Source organism: Phyllobates terribilis, unplaced genomic scaffold (genome assembly GCF_046119375.1).
Source record: "Phyllobates terribilis strain yellow unplaced genomic scaffold, ASM4611937v1 Scaffold_13__5_contigs__length_258822181, whole genome shotgun sequence".
NCBI classification, from domain to species: domain Eukaryota; kingdom Metazoa; phylum Chordata; class Amphibia; order Anura; family Dendrobatidae; genus Phyllobates; species Phyllobates terribilis.
In genome coordinates, this window is record NW_027362773.1 from 252,753,426 (window position 1) to 252,776,393 (window position 22,968).

The following is a 22,968-nucleotide window of genomic DNA, read 5'->3' on the forward strand; positions in this document are numbered from 1 at the left end:
CTCAGCAGAGGAACATTTTATTTAAAGACATCCAATTGTGCATCTTATTTTTATTCCAAGAACAAGTGAATAAAATAAACTTTTGTTTGTGGGAAAACCCCTTTAAATATAATTTTTAATTATTTTAATGAAAGAAAATAGGTTTCATTACTTACATTAGTTATACACAGCAAAGCAAAAAGGAACGTAATGACCGCAACTAGCAAAGTAAATAGTTTCCGGTGCCTCTTCAAAATAGTAATATCATCTGCTAAGCCAGTGATCACTGCCTCCATACCGCCCATCTGCACCGCAAAAAAAAAGTTTAATTAGCTTAGCATATCAAAGTGTCAAGTGTTTCTTAGCATATGTTCATTCTGTCAACTTTCCAACAGTAGTGTCATTTGCTTTCCTTCCTTTGAGAGGAAAGTTAGACAACCCCTTACTGTTTACCGTTATTAGTACATGGTTAGCATCCCCGATCAGGAACCCCTAGTGTACGTCAAGATTATCATCATGTATTGTGTTGCCACAAGCATCCACCGAAAACTGATGGTCATCAAAGGCATTGTGTTATCAGAAAACAATTGTTTGAAAGTTTTTCTTATGCACAATCATTTTTTGTCTACTTTGTTATAGTCCACATAGAAAAAAATAATGTTTCCCCACTAGGCACTAGAGCATTATGTAACTCCATTGTCAATTTTTCTGTTTAGACTGGGACAGAAGGAGCAAAGTCATCTCATTATCAGAGAGTGGGCAACAGTAAGGATAGCTCTAGCATGCTACTGGAAGCCTAGATAAAGTAGGATAGTGATACTACATGCAGCAGGTGCAATAAGTATTGAACACGTTACCAATTTTGTAAGTAAATTTATTTAAAGGTGCTATTTACATGAAATTCTCACCAGATGTCAGTTACAACCCATGCAATCCACACAGGCAAAGAAATTCTATCATAGATGTCCATCAATTAAGATATGTGTAATAATGAGAAATGACACAGGGAAAAAGTATTACTGAAATTTAATTAATACTTCATACAAAAGTCTTTGTTGGTGATGAAGCTTCAAGATGCCTCCTGTACGGAGAAAATAGTCACATACATTGCTCAGGTGTGATATTGGCCCATTCTTCCAAACAAACACTCTTCACATCCTGAAGGTCCTGTCAGCTCCTTCTGTAATCTCTGAGCTTCCATACATTTTCTATTGGATTCAGGTCAGGTGATTGGCTGGGCCATTCTAGCAGCTTTATTTTCTTTCTCTGAAACCAATTAAGAGTTTCCTTGCCTGTGTGCTTGGGATCATTGACTTGCTGAAATGTCCACCCTTGTTTCATCTTCATCATCCTTGCAAATGGCAGATTTTTATCAAGAATGTCTCAGTACATTTGTCCATTCAACCTTCCTTCAACTATATGAAGTTTGACAGTGCCATATGCTGAAAAACGCCATGATCACCCTACCTTCAAGTTTCACTGTTGGTATGGTGTTTTTGGGGTGATATGCAGTTCCTTTTGGCCTCCATACATGGTGTGTATTATGGCATTCAAAGAGTTAAAATTTTGGTCTCTTATGACCAGACTATATTCTCCTAGTATTTCACAGGCTTGTCTAAATGTTGTTGAGCAAACTTTAAACGCGTTTGAACATGCTTTTTGTTCAGCAATGGAGTCTTTCATAGTGAGCGTGCATACAGGCCATGGAGATTGCGTAGTGAGCTTGCGTACAGGCCATGTAGCTTGAGTGCATTACTTATAGTTTTCTTTGAAATAATTGCACCTGCTGTTCACAGGTCTTTCTGTAGCTCTCCACAGCTGGTCCTTGGCTCTTGGACAACTCTTTTGATAATTCTTTTCACTCCTCTATGTGAAATCTTTTGGAGAGCACCTGGTCGTGGCCGCTTTATGGTGAAACGATGTTTGTTCCACTTCCAGATTATGGCCCCAACTGAGCTCACTGGAACCTTCAGTAGTTTAGAAATTCTTTTGTAACCAATGCCATCAGTATATTTTACAACAATAATGTTGCAAAGATCTTGAGACAGCTCATTGGCTTTACCCATCATGAAATGTTTCTTGTGTGGCACCTTTGTAATGAGACACCTTTTTGTAGGCCATCAGTTGAACCAGCTAATATTATTTTTCATTAAGGTCATGGCCTCACTATCAGTATTTGGCCAGTATTCGGTCAGTATTTTTTCTCAGGAGTGGGAGCCAAAACCAGGTGAGGAACAATCAGAGAAAAGGTATAATAGAAACAAGTGCAACCATTATGCATTTACCACCCACTCCTGATTTTGCCTCCCATTCCTGAGAAAAAATACTGACTGAATACTGACCAATTACTGATAGTGGGGCCGTGGCCTAAGTGGCAGGATTGCTTTCTTATTACCAATAGATTTCAGCTGGTGTCATGACTTTCCGTGGCTTTTTGCACCTCTCTTTCTTTATGTGTTCAATACTTTTTCCCTGTTTCATTTCTCAAATAACTTATTTATGGACATCTATTGTTTGATTTCTTTGCCTATGAGGATTGGATGGGTTGTTACTGACATTGGGGGATAATTTCATGTCAATGGCACCTTTAGAAATATATTTACTTAGAAAATTGGTGACGTGTTCAATACTTATTTTACCCGCTGTATACAGGTAAGGCTCAGTATTCATCTCCACTGTCATCAGTGGCGTACCGCCAATGACATCAGGCCACACGACTGCTATGGGGCCCATGAGCCAGGGGGCCCGGTGTCAGCTCCTGCACCGTGCACCCCCAGCATCAGGCCCCCACCACTGCATCGGTCTCCCCTCCTGCACCCCTCGCTCCACATTCAACTGTATCGGCAGATGCCGATACAGTTGAAAGCAGGGCCGGCGTCAACACCCACCCAGCGTACCCGGGCAAGTGTCGGGGCCCTGGACCATCAGGGGGGCTCACTCGCCGTTGGAGCCCGGGCCGCTCCACCAGCATCTCCACAGGACAGCCGGCGCTGATGCTTGATTGCTGGCACTTCACCAGACACGGCCATGCGCTGTGCGGCTGTGTCTAGTAGTAATGACACAGCAGGAGTAACACTGCACCTTTAATTATGCTTGTGTGTCACCCCTGCCGCGTCATTACTAGCAGACACAGGCGCACAGCTCACTGAGCGAGGCCATGTCTGAAGTGCCGACAATCAAGCAGCGCCACAGGTCCTATGGAGATGCTGGGGGAGCGGCCCCGACCCCGACAGTGAGTGGGCCCCCCTGATGGTCCAGGGCCATGTCTATGATGGCCATCAGACATGTTGGCAGCCCTGCACCGGCACATGAGGAGCTGAACGAGACACAGGCCGGGGGCAGGTGAGCAAGGCCTGTCGCCAGCTTCCCCAATCCCCATATTGAAAATAATTCTAATGTGTCTTTGTGTGTGTGTGTGTGTGTGTGCATGTATGCTGTGAATGTCTGTGTATGAAAGTGTGTATGACTGTGTGTTACGCTCACGCCCGGACTGACAGGCGTGAGTGTTGTTAGTGGTCCCACTGGGCCACGAACCAAGAAGTGCCTGGAGGGGCGTGACTAGGGGCCTCACCATATCTGACCACGAACACACGGCGGCTTTATCGACTCCGTGGTCCGAGGAAGGAGGTGGGAGGTGGCCCAGGTGCTACTCCAGGTCAGACCCCGGTCACAGCTGTTGACCCACACCGGAGAATGCAGGAATGGGCAGGTTTGGCTAGTATGCAGACAGGTGAGTACTGGCAGGCACGGCTGGTATGCAGACAGGCGGGTACTGGCAGGTACGGCTGGTATACAGACGGGCTGGTACTGGCAGGTAGGAAAACAGGCTGGATAGGGACCAGTACAGACTGGGATACAGGAACAGAGCCGCAGGTGTGGAGGACAAGCGGAACAGAGCAGAGCCGCAGGTGCGGAGGACAAGCAAAGCAGAGTAGAACCGCAGGTGCGGAGGACAAGCAGAGCAGAGTAGAACCGCAGGTGCGGAGGACAAGCAGAGCAGGGCAGAGCAGAGTAAAGCTGCAGGTGCGGAGGGCAAACGGAGCAGAGCAGAGTGGAACCGCAGGTGCGGAGGACAAGCAGAGCAGAGCAGAACCGCAGGTGTGGAGGACAAGCAGAGAAGAGCAGAGCAGAACCACAGGTGCGGAGGACAAGCAGAGCAGAGCACAGTACAACCGCAGGTGTGGAGGACAAGCGGAGCAGAGCCGCAGGCAGACAGAACAGGGCTCTGTTCACATGGAACAGACTGGGAAACACAGGAAGATAGCTAGAGCACAGGAGGTAGAAACGGAGGCAGGGAAATGGGACAAGCAGAACCAGATACACACAAGGTACTTGCAATGAAGTAGCGAGTGGACACAAAACTCACAAACAGAAGTACAGAAATGAGTAGGAGTTAGGTACTGGTTCAGACACAGCAGGAAAAGGGAAGGATCGGACATAGAGACAAACAGGTAATGGGCTAGGACACAGTTCAGACATGAACTAACACTGGAACGAGATACAGGAATGAGCCTGGGTACTCAGCCCACAAGGTGGCAGAAAGGACTAGAAGTCACAGATACAGGTAATGGGCCTGGGTACTCAGTCCCCAGGGTGGCAGAAACAGACAAGATACAGGACAGGACCTGGCAACTCAGTTGCACAGAACACACTGAAAGAAAGTGTTGCTCAGGCACCTACCACAGGGTGGGGGAGGTTTAAATATCCAGTGACTCACAGCAATAGGCTGGGGACGCATTAGGACTGCACACATTGTAGCTTTAAGAATCAGGAAGTAACAGCGCCGCCGCCCTAAACCAGCAGACAAGAGACATGCATACAGCAAGTAAAGGAGTATAGTGCACAGCCTGGACTGATAGGTAAGTTGGCGGTCTTGCATGGTGGGAGATGGTAAGCCATGCCAGCACACCGCCAGGGATGTTACAGTATCCCCCCTTTAAGCCTCCTCTTCTTCATGCCTACAATGATTTTCTGCAGAGAAGTTGGAGGCTGATCCTTCAGAATGGATTCCCAAGGCTTCTCTTCAAGAAGACTACCTCTTCTGTCCACTAGAGGGAACCAGTCATCCTGGTGACTAGGATGCTTCGTCCCATTGAGCCATCCACAGCATCAGATGAAGTGGATGAAATGCCAGGAACAGGGTGTAGGAAAGTCTCTCGCCATTTGTAAATATCAGGTAGCACCCCGGAGGATTCAAGAGACAACTGGAGGTCCTCCGCCTGGTAGGAGGGGTGCAGAAACTTGGGGGTAGCCACCGCCTCGACGTACACTTTGCCAAGCTTACTGGATGAAGTGGACGAAGTACCAGGTACAGGGTGTAGGAAAGTCTCTCTCCGTTTGTTATCAGGTAGCACCCCGGAGGATTCAAGAGACAACTGGAGGTCCTCCGCCTGGTTGGAGGGGTGCAGAGACATGGAGGTAGTCACTGCCTTGATGGACTTATTGCCAGATTTATTAGAGATGGAAGATCCTTGCTTCGGGACCATCTTCAGTCTGGTTTCTGAGATGACACATCTGCAAGGCGGGGCGGTACCTGAAGCCAGATCATTGGTACAGTCGTCGAGCCTGTGTGGGTACATTGCCTCCGCTTCCCTTCCTTCGGAGACTTCAGCACACAGCGAGTCAGCGACTAGCAGATCTGGTAAAGAAGAAGAAGACATTGCTGACTGTCCTGAAGGTATGGGGACTGGACACCCCTTGTACCTCAGCAGTCCCCCAGGAAACAACATGCAGGATCTCCAGACCTGAGCGGGCACTAGATCTCTTGGGTCTGGATGACCTGTGGGTAAACCAGACAGCACCTGGAATGTGAACTTCTTCATGTGTAATGCTCCAATTTGGAGCTTCATTTGTACAGACATATTTTGACTGTTTCTGAGTAGGGCTCGTCCTACCCCTGACAATGCCCCAACCGGATTCTGGAGTTGTTGGACAGGGATCAGACACCGACTCTTCACGGCTTTCAGCCCGAAACTTCCAGTTAATCTGAGGCCTTCGCTTGCCACGGACACAGTCACGGTCATCTGTGGAGAGGAAACACTAACGCCAAGGGCAGCCTCTCCTACAGGCCTAATGTCTTGAGACTCTTCAACCTTCGTTGGAAATAGACCATCAGGGTGTCCCAAACAACCGCAGCGAGTCCGCAATTCAATTTTATGATTGAGTTCCGGCCTCTGCTTTGCCTGACGAACATAGTCAACCTTCATGGATTCTGTGCGGGTATCTGCCTCTATAGGCTGGGGACCAGGAGGCCTTTGGGAGGACATAACCTGATGTGACGGTCTACCTCTATGCCTTGCACGTCTGGACTGCCTCTTGAGGTTGGGAAGAGAAGTATTCTGCGGAGCATTGTAATCCTGTGTGGATTCTGCGTGGGCAGCAGCCTCTTCAGGCTGGGGAACTGGTGGGCTACCTACATGCATCACCCATCTGGACTGCTCCAGGATATTGGGAAGGGAAGCTTTAGCAGAAGCTTCAGGATTAGGGTCATCAAAGACCATTAGAAAGGCCACCAGGAAGGCCTGCAGGTCAGAGACGATAGGGTCCCTTGCTTCCCATAAGGGGGTGACCCAATTTAAGGCATCACCTGCTAGGTAGGACATCAGAAATGCCACTTTAACCCGATCGGTGGGAAAATAGTTGGCATAAAATTTGAAATGTAGCAAGCATTGCTCCACAAACGCACGGCTTTGTTTTGGATTCCCATAGTACTGTGGTGGATCCGCAGGAACGAGTGCTGATAGCTCCAATTGGGCTGGTGCATAAATCGCCTGGACCTCAGCTTGAGAAAAAAAAATTTCTTGGTGCATGTATTCGCCAGACAAGGATTCAAATCTCCGAGAGTGAAGGGCCATGGGACTCAACGGGGACCATGGCCTGAGCAAACTATTACGCTCACGCCCGGACTAACAGGCGTGAGCGTGGTTAGTGGTCCCACTGGGCCACGAACCGAGGAGTGCCTGAAGGGGCGTGACTAGGGGCCTCGCCAGATCCGACCACGAACACACGGCAGCTTAATCAACTCCGTGGTCCAAGGAAGGACGTGGGAGGTGACCCAGGTGCTACTCCAGGTCAGACCCTGGTCACAGCTGTTGACCCACACCAGGGAATGCAGTAACGGGCAGGTTTGGCTGGTATGCAGACAGGTGGGTACTGGCAGGCACGGCTGGTATGCAGACAGGTGGGTACTGACAGGCACGGCTGGTATGCAGACAGGCAGGTACTGGCAGGTACGGCTAGTATACAGACGGGCCGGTACTGGAAGGTAGGAAAACAGGCTGGATAGGGACCAGTACAGACTGGAATACAGGAACAGAGCCGCAGGTGCGGAGGACAAGAGGAGCAGAGCAGAACCGCAGGTGTGGAGGACAAGCGGAGCCGAGCAGAGCAGAACCGCAGGTGCGGAGGACAAGTGGAGCTGAGCAGAGCAGAACCGCAGGTGCGGAGGACAAGTGGAGCAGAGCAGAGTAGAACCGCAGGTGTGGAGGACAAGCAGAGCAGAACCGCAGGTGTGGAGAACAAGCAGAGCAGGGCAGAGCAGAGCAAAGCTGCAGGTGCGGAGGACAAGCAGAGCAGAGCAGAACCACAGGTGTGGAGGACAAGCAGAGCAGAGCAGAACCGCAGGTGTGGAGGACAAGCAGAGAAGAGCAGAACCGCAGTTGAGGAGGACAAGCAGAGCAGAGCAGAGTAGAACCGCAGGTGCGGAGGACAAGCGGAGCAGAGCAGAGCCGCTGGTGCAGGCAGACAGGACAGGGCTATGTTCACATGGAACAGACTGGGAAACATAGGAAGATGGCTAGAACACAGGAGGTAGAAACGGAGGCAGGGAAACGGGACAAGCAGAACCAGATACACACAAGGTACTTGCAATGAAGTAGCGAGTGGACACAAAACTCACAAACAGAAGTACAGAGACAACAAGTAGGAGTTAGGTACTGGTTCAGACACAGCAGGAAAAGGGAAGGATCGGACATAGAGACAAACAGGTAATGGGCTAGAACATAGTTCAGACATGAACTGACACTTTAATGAGATACAGGAATGAGCCTGGGTACTCAGCCCCCAAGGTGGTGGAAAGGACTAGAAGTCACAGATACAGGTAATGGGCCTGGGTACTCAGCCCCCAGGGTGGCAGAAACAAACAAGATATAGGACAGGACCTGGTAACTCAGTCGCACAGAACACACTGAAAGAAAGTGCTGCTCAGGCACCTCCCACAGGGTATGTCTGCATACCGTGTGTGTGTGGGTGTGTCTGCGCACTGTGTGTGTGTGCATGTTTGTATACTGTGCTTGTGTGTGCGTGCATGTTTGCATATGTGAAGGATGAGGGAGCAGGCTGGGCCCTGTGTTGTATACCTATATTTCTCTGCCATATATGTACATCATGAATGGTGGTATGTATTAAAGGGGCCCACTAAGACTTTTTCGCCGGGAGCCCACGAAAACCTGGAGCCAGCCCTGGTTGAAATTAATGATGGAGGAGGGAGTGTCATGTGACTCTCCCTTTCCCATCATTCCTCCTCTGGTATGACGAAGTGGCGTGATGATGCGCCACGCTGTGCCAGACAGTGGAATTGGCAGCTCCTGAAGTGATGAGAGAGATGTGCTGCAGAGACTGAAGCAGCGGGGAACGAGGAACGATAAGTATGTTTTTTTTTTTTTTAAATCAGTGTGTACTGATAATACTGGAGGACTGGGGCTGCATTTTACCCTATGGTGGGGGCCGCATTTTTACCCTATGGTGGAGGCTGCATTTTACCCTATGGGTGGCTGGATTATACTGAGTACATAACCATGGGGAGTGCATTATACTGTGTGGAAGACCATGGGGAGTGCTTTATACTGTGTGGAGGAGCATTGGGAGTGCATTATACTGTGTGGAGGACCATGGAGGACACAGCAGTGAGCAGTGCTCCTGTGTCTGCTAGTAATGATTGGGCAGGGGTGACTCACAAGCACAATCAAAGGTGCAGTGTCACCCCTGCCGCGTCATTACTAGCAGACACAGGCGCACAGCTCACTGCGCGTGGCCATGTCTGAAGTGCTGGCAATCAAGCAGCGCCAGAGGTCCTGCGGAGATGCTGGGGGAGCGGCCCGGGTCCTGACAGTGAGTGGGCCCCCCTGATGGTCCAGGGCCATGTCTGTGATGGCCATCAGACACGCCGGCAGCCCTGCACTGCCACATGAGGAGCTGGACGAGACACAGGCAGGGGGCAGGTGAGCGAGGCTTGTCACCAGCTTCCCAATCTCCATATTAAAAATAATTCTAATGTGTCTGTGTGTGTGTGTATGTATGATGTAAGCAGGGCCGGCTCCAGGTTTTTCTGGGCCCCGGGCGAAAGAGTCTCAGTGGGCCCCTTTAACACATACCACGATTCATGATGCAGAGATACAGTGGAGAAATATATATATATATAGTACAATGCAAAGATTTCACTTCTTACATTACATGAGTGATATCTATTGTAAATTCCACAATAGCTCAGAAACCGGTGAAACGCTCCACACAGAATACTGGCCCCCATATAAGGCTCCATACGGAATACTGGCCCCCATATAAGGCCCCATGCGGAATACTGGCCCCCATATAAGGCTCCATACGGAATACTGGCCCCCATATAAGGCTCCATACGGAATACTGGCCCCCATGTAAGGCTCCATACGGAATACTGGCCCCCATATAAGGCCCCATACGGAATACTGGCCCCCATATAAGGCCCCATACGGAATACTGGCCTCCATATAAGGCTCCATACGGAATACTGGCCCCCCATATAAGGCTCCATACGGAATACTGGCCCCCATATAAGGCTCCATACGGAATACTGGCCCCCATATAAGGCTCCATACGGAATACTGGCCCCCATATAAGGCTCCATACGGAATACTGGCCCCCATATAAGGCTCCATACGGAATACTGGCCCCCATATTATGCCCCATACGGAATACTGGCCCCCATATAAGGCTCCATACGGAATACTGGCCTCCATATAAGGCTCCATACGGAATACTGGCCCCCATATAAGGCTCCATACGGAATACTGGCCCCCATATAACGCTCCATACAGGATACTGGTCCCCTTATAAAGCTCCATACAGGATACTGGCCTCCATATAACGCTCCATACAGGATACCGGTCCCCTTATAACCCCCCACATAATGCCCCATACAGGCTGCCCCCCCTTATAATGCTCCATGCAGGCTGTTCCCCCCCACATAATGCACTATGCAGGCTGCCCCCCCCTTTATAATGCCCCATGCAGGCTGTTCCCCACCTTATAATGCCCCATGCAGGATGTCCCCCCCCCTCTTTATAATGCCCCACGCAGGATGCCCCCCCCCTCTTTATAATGCCCCATGCAGGATGCCCCCCCCCCTTATAATGCTCCATGCAGGCTGTTCCCCCCCACATAATGCCCCATACAGCCCCCCTTTTAATGCTCCATGCAGGTTGTTACCCCCCCACATAATGCCCCATACAGGCTGCCCCCCCTTATAATACTCCATGCAGGCTGTTCCCCACCTTATAATGCCCCATGCAGGATGTCACCCCCCCTCTATATAATGCCCCATGCAGGATGTCCCCCCCCTCTTTATAATGCCCCATGCAGGATGCCCCCCCCCTCTTTATAATGCCCCATGCAGGATTCCCCCCCCCCTTATAATGCTCCATGCAGGCTGTTCCCCCCCACATAATGCCCGATACAGGCCCCCCCCTTTTAATGATTCATGCAGGCTGTTACCCCCCCACATAATGCCCCATACAGGCTGCCCCCCCTTATAATGCTCCATGCAGGCTGTTCCCCACCTTATAATGCCCCATGCAGGATGTCACCCCCCCTCTATATAATGCCCCATGCAGGATGCCCCCCCCCTTCTCTTTATACTGCCCCATGCAGGATGCCCCCCCCCTTTATAATGCCCCATGCAGGCTGTTCCCCACCTTATAATGCCCCATGCAGGATGCCCCCCCCTCTTTATAATGCCCCATGCAGGATGCCCCCCCCCCTCTTTATAATGCCCCATGCAGGATGCCCCCCCCCCCTTCTCTTTATACTGCCCCATGCCTCCATACATTAAAAAAAAAAAAATCAAATACTCACCTCCCTTCTCCTCACCTGCTACCTGCTGCCCGCTGCTGCAGCGTTGTCGGTGTCTTCCCGCTCAGCGCTCCCTGTGACAGCTTAGGGGAGGGCGCGGTGTAAAGACGTCACCGCGCCCTCTGACCTGAGACGTCACAGGGAGCGCGCACCAGGAAGACAGCGGATCTGTGGAGGCACGGGGAGAGGTAAGTATCCAGCTGCCGGGGCCCTGAGCAAGCGGGGGAGAAGGGCGGGCGCAGACACCGCTCTCCTCCGCCCATAGCCCAGCGCGGTGCGCGACCGCCAGTGGGCCCCTCTGCCTGCTCAGGGCCCCGGCATTTGCCCGGGTGCGCCGGGTGCTGACGCCGGCCCTGGATGTAAGTGTCTGTGTATGTCAGTGTGTATGACTGTGTATATATATTTATGTCTGTTTTATGTGTTTTTAAGAATGTGTTCAAAAATGTATGTATGCCTGTATGTGCACGTATCTGTGTATCTGTTTATATATGTGCGTGTCTGCGTATTGTATATGTGCATATGTGTGTACTATGTGCATGTGTGTGTAGGTCTGCATACTGTGTGTGCTCATGTCTGCTTACCATGTGCGTTCATGTTTGTGTTCTGTGTGTGTGCATATCTTCATACTATGTGTGTGCGTTCATGTTTGCGTACTGTGTGTGTGTGCGCATGTCTGCATACTGTGTGTGTGCGCGCATGTCTGTGTACTGTGTATGTGCTCGCTTGTCTGCATACTGTGTATGTGCACGCATGTCTGTGTACTGTGTATGTGCGCTCTTGTCTGCCTACTGTGCGTTCGTATGTCTGCGTACTGTGTGTGTGTCTGTGCATATGTGAAGGTTGAGGGGGCTGGTTGGGCCCTGTGTTGTATACCTATATTTCTCTGCTGTATCTGTACATCATGAATGGTGGTATGTATTAAAGGGGCCCACTGAGACTCTTTCGTCGGGGGCCCATGAAAACCTGGAGCCGGCCCTGGTTGAAAGCAATGATGGAGGAGGGAGTGTCACGTGACTCTCCCTTTCCCATCATTCCTCCTTTGTGTCTGGCGCAGGAGCGTGATGACGCGCCACGTTGTGTCAGACAGTGGAACTGGCAGCTCCTCAGGTAATGAGAGAGACACGCTGCAGAGACAGAAGCAGCAGGGAACGAGGACCAGTAAGAAAGTTTTGTTTTTTTAATCAGTGTGTACTGATAATACTGGGGAACTGGGGCTACATTTTACCCTATTAGGGGGGGCGCTGCATTTTACCCTATGGTGGGGGCTACATTTTTACCCTATGGTGGGGGCCGCATTTTTACCCTATGGTGGAGGCTGCATTTTACCCTATGAGTGGCTGCATTATACTGAGTGCAGGACCATGGGGAGCGCATTATACTGGTAGAGGACCATGGGGAGTGCATTATACTGTGTGGAGGACCATAGGGAGTGCATTATACTGTGTGGAGGACCATGGCGAGTGCATTATACTACGTGTAGAACCATGGGGAGTGTATTACACTGCGTGGAGGACCATAGGGAGTGCATTATACTGTGTGGAGGACCATGGAGAGTGCATTATACTGCGTGGAGGACCATGGAGAGTGCATTATACTGTGTACAGGACCATGGGGAGTGCATTATACTGTGTTGAGGACCATGAGGAGTGCATTATACTGTGTGGAGGACCATAGGGAGTGCATTATACTGTGTGGAGGACCATGGCAAGTGCATTATAATGTGTGGAGGACCATGGCGAGTGTCTTATACTGTGTTGAGGACCATGGCGAGTGTTTTATACTGTGTGGAGGACCATGGCGAGTGTCTTATACTGTGTGGAGGACCATGGCGAGTGTCTTATACTGTGTGGAGGACCATGGCGAGTGCATTATACTGTGTGGAGGACCATGGGGGGTGCATTATACTGTGTGGAGGACCATGGGGAGTGTCTTATACTGTTTGGAGGACCATGGGGAGTGCATTATACTGTGTGGAGGACCATGGGGAGTGCATTATGCTGTGTGGAGAACCATGGTGAGTGTCTTATACTGTGTGCAGTACCATGGGAAGTGCATTATACTGTGTGGCGGACCATAGGGAATGCATTATTCTGTGTGGAGGACCATGGGGAGTGCATTACACTCTGTGGAGTGTGAAGGTTTGCGTGGGGGCTATTATACTGTATGTAGGACCATTATAGTGCATAGTGAGCTGTGTGGGGTCACAGTTGGGGGATCATACTGTGTTGGGCTCACCATACTTTGCCCTGGGAGTTGAGGTGGGGTACAGTAGGGTCCTTATACTGTGCATGTGGAGGGCAATGTGAAGGAATTCACCAAAGAGGTTTTAAACTGTGTTTGGGGGACACTTTTGTTGGCATCATACTTTATGGGGGCAATGAAAGAGGAATCTCGGACTTCAAAAGGAGGAAAATTACTATGTAAAGGCTGAAAAGTTGTGATACATGCTCTTCTGTGACCCCGACAATTATCTACCTTTTTGTTTTTGGGGGGGGGGCCCAATTACTTCGTCTGTTTTGGGTCCGATAATTCCTATGTATCCCCCTGACTGTCACCATCGGTTGCCTGGAGAATGAGACTGTACACCATCATTTTCTAAACTCAGTAATAGCTTAAGATTATTTTCTTTCAATTGACTCTCATATGAGAGTCCCTAAAGCTCAAATAGGCAATGGAAGAAAGAGCATCTCTCTAAAATGTCAAGAGCAAGAAAGTTAAAAAAAATTGAAATGAAAAAAAAAATGCAGGGCAATTCCTGAAAGTAGTTGTAAGAACGTTTGGCCATAAAAATAGAGGAATATTTTAAAATTCTCCCACCTACCCCATATTCCACCTGTGACACCAATGATTTTGAGAAAAATGGCTTTTTTAAAGAAATTATGGTAAATGGGTGGTTAAATTGCAAAAATGCTGTTTGCTGTTTGGAATAGCATCCGAGACAAGATAACTGCCCCATAATCACTTTAAAAATATAGAACAACAGATATGCAATCGGAAAATATGAACTGCTTAAAGAAAAAAAATATTTTAAATTATATTTCAAATTAATAAAACAATATGGGTGATACATTCTTATTAGAGATGAATGAATATTTTGAAATTTGAATTTGTCAATTTTGACAAATGTTTCCAAAATATTTGATTTGCAGCAAATCACAATTCTGCAAAGCCTCCAATTGCCCCAAAAGATGTGTAACACTCTGAGGTCTCCTAGGACTTTACCCAACCTCTTTCAAGCTCTTTAGCACAAATACAGCTTTAGTAATATCAATGTGACCTCACTATAGAGACTAATGGTAATCTAATAGTAACAAACAACCCATTTAATAATACAGCACACTAACAGATATTTCATGTTTTTTTTTATTAAAAAATGGTCCAAAAATTAAATTATCCCTGTTAGTCATTTGTGATGAGGCAGACTAATCCGTGCTGGACACTTGAGTCAAACTGACAGTGTCACTGTCAGAGGTAACATAATCCTGCTCCTTTTGAGAAGACATACACTAAGTTTTTGTAGAGTCAAGAGGAGTGGCTGCCAGTCCGTTGAGTATTCAGCCTACAGGTGTTTAAGATGTATGCACGGCTTTCCACATATTTTGATTCCAATAAAAAACAGTTGTTTCACTTATATAATTATAAAATGAACATTCCAATGATAACCGATTAAAAAATAAACCTTTCTGAAATATACTCACGGCACTGTCAATGCCAAGTGTAAGCAGCATAATGAAAAATACTATAGCCCAAACTGTCGATCCTCGGAGCGTTGATATAGCTTCTGGATATATAATAAACACAAGTCCTGGTCCTGGAAAATAAAGTAATCATTTTAAAGATTTACAAATGTAGGAACAATATAGTATATGGGGGAATGGAGGCACAACCACTCCATATCTCATTAACAGAGGGGCACAAGAATAAAAAAAAAAGCAAAATGCTACATTCAGAAAAACCGATTAGACCATGAAAAAATACATATTTATGGCAAGTGAAAAGTCTTCTTTATGGACCATTGTGAAGGAATCACGCCCCACTTGACAAAACCTGGCACAGTGGCTTTATTTTATTTTCAGGGGCAGCACAGTAGCAAATATTATAATCAAGATAGCATAGCAGCAAAATTTATATTCAAAGGGGCACCATGGCTAGTTTCAGGGGGCACAGTGGCTAATCATGTATTTAAGTGTCTTAGCGCTTGGGGATCATGCAGATGGCCGTTTTAATCTGATGAGTGCTATCCATGGTTTTCACAGATAGTACCCATGTTAATCTATGGGGCTTTACACTCGGACTGAAGAAAAAACTTGTGGATTTACCTCCGAGAATTGGATGGCTCTCACTTATTCAACTCTATGGGTCCAAGAAAAATTGGATGGCATCAGAGTGTGGTCTGATTTTCATGGACTGACTGAATGGAGAAGCAGGAGAAACTTTTTTTTTCTTTTTCTCTCCTCCTTTGAGAAAATCTGATCCCACTCTGATCAAACTCTGATCAGAGTCCGATTAGCATAATCGGTCCGATTATCTCGGATGGAGAGAAAACGGTTGTGTGACCCTAATCTTAGAGAGCTATTATTCAGCTGCTTTTTGTGAGATATGTTTGTTTTCAGGGTGCACAATGAGGGAAATTTTTTTTATTTTTGTGTCACATGGAGGGATCATATTTGCATTTAGGAAAACTGGGTATGAAATATTTGTTTTTAGAAGGACAGCATAGTGATTTTTTTTATTCAGTGTGTCCAATATGTGACATTGATATGTTCTGGGACGCGCTGTGTGATTTTGCTTAAAAAGTGAGGAACCAAAGACATCTAGGAGCAGGCTTGGACTGGCCCACAGGAGAAAAGGAGAATCCTCCGGTGGGCCCCTGTGCAATAGTGGGCAGTACTTGGCACAATATACTTGAATCACTATGTACAGATAAAAGCAGCATCTTATTCATGTAACAATCTACCCAGTTCATTGTTATATAAATTTGAGATTGAGGATAATGTCACATTTATATGTAGCCGAAAAGTGGGGCCCTGGAGTTAGTTACTGGTGGGCCCTTGGCATGCCAGTCCGACACTGTCTGGGAGACAAGCATTGCAGAGACAAATCATGTCCGGGACAAGTTGTCATGACTATTTGGAGAGAGTGAAGAAGAAAAAAAATAAAATGATTCCAATTAGAGCTGACGTCATCTGTAAGTCACTGGATGTAAATATTCATTTGACTACAACTGATCAATACTGTAGTCACATTATGGTCTTCAGAGTAATGATTGGTAATAGAATCCTTGTTTGTGATACCAAGAGGTTATGCTAGAAGATGTATTTTTTAACAAGGAAAAGCTATAAACCAGCTATATATACAGGTCTCTGCAAAACTTTAGTTGTCCCGCCCTTCTCCATGCTGGACCCCTAATTATACCTCTGCATACAGTGTGCACCCTTATTATATATAGCATTGTTCTTTGTTACATACAGTGACCTCCCTTATTAGAATATACGGTGATTGATGCCTCTATTATTCACTCTTTTGGGGTTATGATGAATAGGGTCATATGTACAACATCTGATGATGTGTCACACACCACATGGCCAGATAAGGTAGTAAATTTTTAAAATGACATTTCCCGGTTAATGCATTTGTGTTGGTTGAAAGCAATGCAAAAGTGCAAAAACGCATCAAAAACGCTACATGTGAACATAGCCCAAGGTGTGGAGGAGCATTTTTGCTTTTGGTTATTTATTTTGCCTTCTATACAAGTCATTACCCTGGAAAGGATGTCCCTTAACATATTTCCCAGGAAAATCCATTTTGGTTTTGTTTTTGTATGTTTTATTGTGAGTCCATAAAAGTGGCGTAATACTCTGACAACGTTGTTGACAGCAGTAATCTGGGAGTCAGAGATGCTTCCAGGGGTCTTCCCCATGCTGTTTCCATGTCATTTGAGCACTGTTCCCATCGATTTGGGCAATTTTTAGGCCCTCTGCAGACCACCCGGGGGAGCCGCTGGAAAAATGCTCGAGTTTCCCATAGACTTACAGGCTCGTTACTCGGACCGAGCACTCGAGCATTCCAATTTGCTCGACCCAAGCAACGAGTACCCTCGGACCAAGCACTCGAGCATTCCAATTTGCTCGACCCAAGCAACGAGTACCCGGGCATGTTAGTGCTCGCCCATCACTAGTGGACATGCCTTTTCATCAAATTCAACAAAAGTGCCAGCTGTTTAACTCCAGAAATGCTACTCCAGTCCCTGGCGAGGCGAACACACCACTCAAAAGATTCCCCAAATTTCATCTTTACAGTATTTCTGAAACAAAATGAAATTTAATATTTAGCAGCCACAACATGAAATAATTTACTAAGAACACGTTTGGATTTTGGCTATAAAGGACGACATATTCAGCTGGCCACAGGCGGCTTGGTTAGAACTTCTGGTGACTGCTATGTAGTATATTTTTTCCAATAGACATGCATACTTACTTTTTTAGCTTGACCACCATTTTTCCCTATTACAAATGCATATAAATGCACACATTTACATCAAAAAGAACACCAAAATTGTCACCATTACCACCATATACTGTAGCAAGCAGATACAGTACTGATGAGGAATAACCATTCTGTCATGAAGGTATATTTTAACTATGACTCGCTTTTATCAAGTTGACAACCTGGCATCTTTCCTAGCACAGATTCTCCTTTTTGCACCACATATAGTACTTACTCGTGACAGAAACAGCACCATCATGCCAGACACAAGGTGCGATGACAGCCACAACACTCTCAGTAACAACCACATTGACCCATGACAGTTGCAATGTCCCCATCATACTGACCAAAGAGTCACTTACATCATACTGACCAAAGAGTCACCTACATCATACTGACCATAGAGTCCCTTACATCATACTGACCAAAGAGTCACCTACATCATACTGACCAAAGAGTCACCTACATCATACTGACCAAAGAGTCACCTACATCATACTGACCAAAGAGCCACCTACATCATACTGACCATAGAGTCACTTACATCATACTGACCAAAGAGTCACCTACATCATACTGACCAAAGAGTCACCTACATCATACTGACCAAAGAGTCACCTACATCATACTGACCAAAGAGCCACCTACATCATACTGACCAAAGAGTCACCTACATCATACTGACCAAAGAGCCACCTACATCATACTGACCAAAGAGTCACCTACATCATACTGACCAAAGAGTCACCTACATCATACTGACCAAAGAGTCACCTACATCATACTGACCAAAGAGCCACCTACATCATACTGACCAAAGAGCCACCTACATCATACTGACCAAAGAGTCACCTACACCATACTGACCAAAGAGCCACCTACATCATACTGACCAAAGAGCCACCTACATCATACTGACCAAAGAGCCACCTACATCATACTGACCAAAGAGTCACCTACACCATACTGACCAAAGAGCCACCTACATTATACTGACCAAAGAGCCACCTACATCATACTGACCTAAGAGTCACCTACATCATACTGACCAAAGAGTCACCTACATCATACTGACCAAAGAGTCACCTACATCATACTGACCAAAGAGCCACCTACATCATACTGACCAAAGAGTCACCTACATCATACTGACCAAAGAGTCACCTACATCATACTGACCAAAGAGTCACCTACATCATACTGACCAAAGAGTCACCTACATCATACAGACCAAAGAGTCACCTACATCATACTGACCAAAGAGCCACCTACATCATACTGACCAAAGAGTCACCTACATTCATACTGACCAAAGAGACACCTACATCATACTGACCAAAGAGTCACCTATATCATACAGACCAAAGAGTCATCTACATTCATACTGGCCAAAGAGCCACCTACATCATACTGACCAAAGAGTCACCTACATCATACTGACCAAAGAGTCACCTACATCATATTGACTAAAGAGTCACCTACATCATACTGACCATAGAGTCACCTACATCATACTGACCAAAGAGTCACCTACATCATACTGACCAAAGAGTCACCTACATCATACTGACCATAGAGTCACCTACATCATACTGACCAAAGAGTCACCTACATCATACTGACCAAAGAGCCACCTATATCATACTGACCAAAGAGTCACCTACATCATACTGACCAAAGAGCCACCTATATCATACTGACCAAAGAGCCACCTACATCATACTGACCAAAGAGTCACCTACACCATACTGACCAAAGAGCCACCTACATTATACTGACCAAAGAGCCACCTACATCATACTGACCTAAGAGTCACCTACATCATACTGACCAAAGAGCCACCTATATCATACTGACCAAAGAGTCACCTACATCATACTGACCAAAGAGTCACCTACATCATACTGACCAAAGAGTCACCTACATCATACTGACCAAAGAGTCACCTACATCATACAGACCAAAGAGTCACCTACATCATACTGACCAAAGAGCCACCTACATCATACTGACCAAAGAGTCACCTACATTCATACTGACCAAAGAGACACCTACATCATACTGACCAAAGAGTCACCTATATCATACTGACCAAAGAGTATTCTACATTCATACTGGCCAAAGAGCCACCTACATCATACTGACCAAAGAGTCACCTACATCATACTGACCAAAGAGTCACCTACATCATATTGACTAAAGAGTCACCTACATCATACTGACCATAGAGTCACCTACATCATACTGACCAAAGAGTCACCTACATCATACTGACCAAAGAGTTACCTACATCATACTGACCATAGAGTCACCTACATCATACTAACCAAAGAGTCACCTACATCATACTGACCAAAGAGCCACCTATATCATACTGACCAAAGAGTCAACTACATCATACTGACCAAAGAGCCACCTACATCATACTGACTAAAGAGTCACCTACATCATACTGACCAAAGAGCCACCTACATCATACTAACCAAAGAGTCACCTACATTCATACTGACCAAAGAGTCACCTACATCATACTGACCAAAGAGCCACCTACATCATACTAACCAAAGAGTCACCTACATTCATACTGACCAAAGATTCACCTACATCATACTGACCAGAATCACCAACACCATACTGACCAAAGAGTCACCTACATCATACTGACCAAAGAGTCACCTACATCATACTGACCAAAGAGTCACCTACATCATACTGACCAAAGAATCACCTACATCATACTGACCAAAGTTCCACCTACATCATACTGACCAAAGAGTCACCTACATCATACTGACCAAAGAGACACCTACATCATACTGACCAAAGAGCCACCTACATCATACTGACCAAAGAGTCACCTACATCATACTGACCAAAGAGACACCTACATCATACTGACCAAAGAGCCACCTACATTCATACTGACCAAAGAGTCACCTACATCATATTGACCAAAGAGTCACCTACATTCATACTGACCAAAGAGCCACCTATATCATACTGACCAAAGAGTCACCTACATCATACTGACCAAAGAGTCACCTACATCATACTGACCAAAGAGTCACCTACATCATACTGACCAAAGAGTCACCTACATCATACAGACCAAAGAGTCACCTACATCATACTGACCAAAGAGCCACCTACATCATACTGACCAAAGAGTCACCTACATTCATACTGACCAAAGAGACACCTACATCATACTGACCAAAGAGTCACCTATATCATACTGACCAAAGAGTCATCTACATTCATACTGGCCAAAGAGCCACCTACATCATACTGACCAAAGAGTCACCTACATCATACTGACCAAAGAGTCACCTACATCATATTGACTAAAGAGTCACCTACATCATACTGACCAAAGAGTCACCTACATCATACTGACCATAGAGTCACCTACATCATACTGACCAAAGAGTCACCTACATCATACTGACCAAAGAGTTACCTACATCATACTGACCATAGAGTCACCTACATCATACTGACCAAAGAGTCACCTACATCATACTGACCAAAGAGCCACCTATATCATACTGACCAAAGAGTCAACTACATCATACTGACCAAAGAGCCACCTATATCATACTGACCAAAGAGTCACCTACATCATATTGACCAAAGAGCCACCTACATCATACTAACCAAAGAGTCACCTACATTCATACTGACCAAAGAGTCACCTACATCATACTGACCAAAGAGCCACCTACATCATACTAACCAAAGAGTCACCTACATTCATACTGACCAAAGATTCACCTACATCATACTGACCAGAATCACCAACACCATACTGACCAAAGAGTCACCTACATCATACTGACCAAAGAGTCACCTACATCATACTGACCAAAGAGTCACCTACATCATACTGACCAAAGAATCACCTACATCATACTGACCAAAGTTCCACCTACATCATACTGACCAAAGAGTCACCTACATCATACTGACCAAAGAGACACCTACATCATACTGACCAAAGAGCCACCTACATCATACTGACCAAAGAGTCACCTACATCATACTGACCAAAGAGACACCTACATCATACTGACCAAAGAGCCACCTATATTCATACTGACCAAAGAGTCACCTACATCATATTGACCAAAGAGTCACCTACATTCATACTGACCAAAGAGACACCTACATCATATTGACTAAAGAGTCACCTACATCATACTGACCATAGAGTCACCTACATCATACTGACCAAAGAGTCACCTACATAATACTGACCAAAGAGTCACCTACATCATACTGACCATAGAGTCACCTACATCATACTGACCAAAGAGTCACCTACATCATACTGACCAAAGAGCCACCTATATCATACTGACCAAAGAGTCACCTACATCATACTGACCAAAGAGCCACCTACATCATACTGACCAAAGAGTCACCTACATCATACTGACCAAAGAGCCACCTATATCATACTGACCAGAGTCAAATACATTCATACTGACCAAAGAGTCACCTACATCATACTGACCAGAATCACCAACACCATACTGACCAAAGAGTCACCTACATCATACTGACCAAAGAGTCACCAACATCATACTGACCAAAGAGTCACCTACATCATACTGACCAAAGAGACACCTACATCATACTGACCAAAGAGTCACCTACATTCATACTGACCAAAGAGTCACCTACATCATACTGACCAAAGAGTCACCTACATCATACTGACCAAAGAGTCACCTACATCATACTGACCAAAGAGCCACCTACATCATACTGACCAAAGAGTCACCTACATCATACTGACCAAAGAGTCACCTACATCATACTGACCAAAGAGCCACCTACATCATACTGACCAAAGAGTCACCTACATCATACTGACCAAAGAGTCACCTACATCATACTGACCATAGAGTCACCTACATCATACTGACCAAAGAGCCACCTACATCATACTGACCAAAGAGTCACCTACATCATGCTGACCAAAGAGTCACCTACATCATACTGACCAAAGAGTCACCTACATCATACTGACCAAAGAGTCACCTACATCATACTGACCAAAGAGACACCTACATCATACTGACCAAAGAGTCACCTACATCATACTGACCAAAGAGCCACCTACATCATACTGATCAAAGAGCCACCTACATCATACTGACCAAAGAGCCACCTACATCATACTGACCAAAGAGCCACCTACATCATACTGACCAAAGAGTCACCTACACCATACTGACCAAAGAGCCACCTACATCATACTGACCAAAGAGTCACCTACATCATAGTGACCAAAGAGCCACCTACATCATACTGACCAAAGAGTCAACTACATTCATACTGACCAAAGAGTCACCTACATCATACTGACCAGAATCACCAACACCATACTGACCA

The 22,968-nt window shown here is 46.3% G+C and overlaps 1 protein-coding gene across 1 annotated transcript in view; it reads right to left on the minus strand.

Annotated features, from left to right (window-relative positions):
• SLC6A2 (solute carrier family 6 member 2) overlaps window positions 1–22,968 on the minus strand; it is a 287,250-nt gene that overhangs the window by 47,841 nt on the left and 216,441 nt on the right. Inside the window, exons 9-10 of the mRNA XM_073657955.1 lie at window positions 14,781–14,893; window positions 156–284 (exon numbers count right to left, since the gene is read on the minus strand). Coding sequence (XP_073514056.1) covers window positions 156–284; window positions 14,781–14,893 — 242 coding nt within the window. The remainder of the gene's footprint in view (window positions 1–155; window positions 285–14,780; window positions 14,894–22,968) is intronic.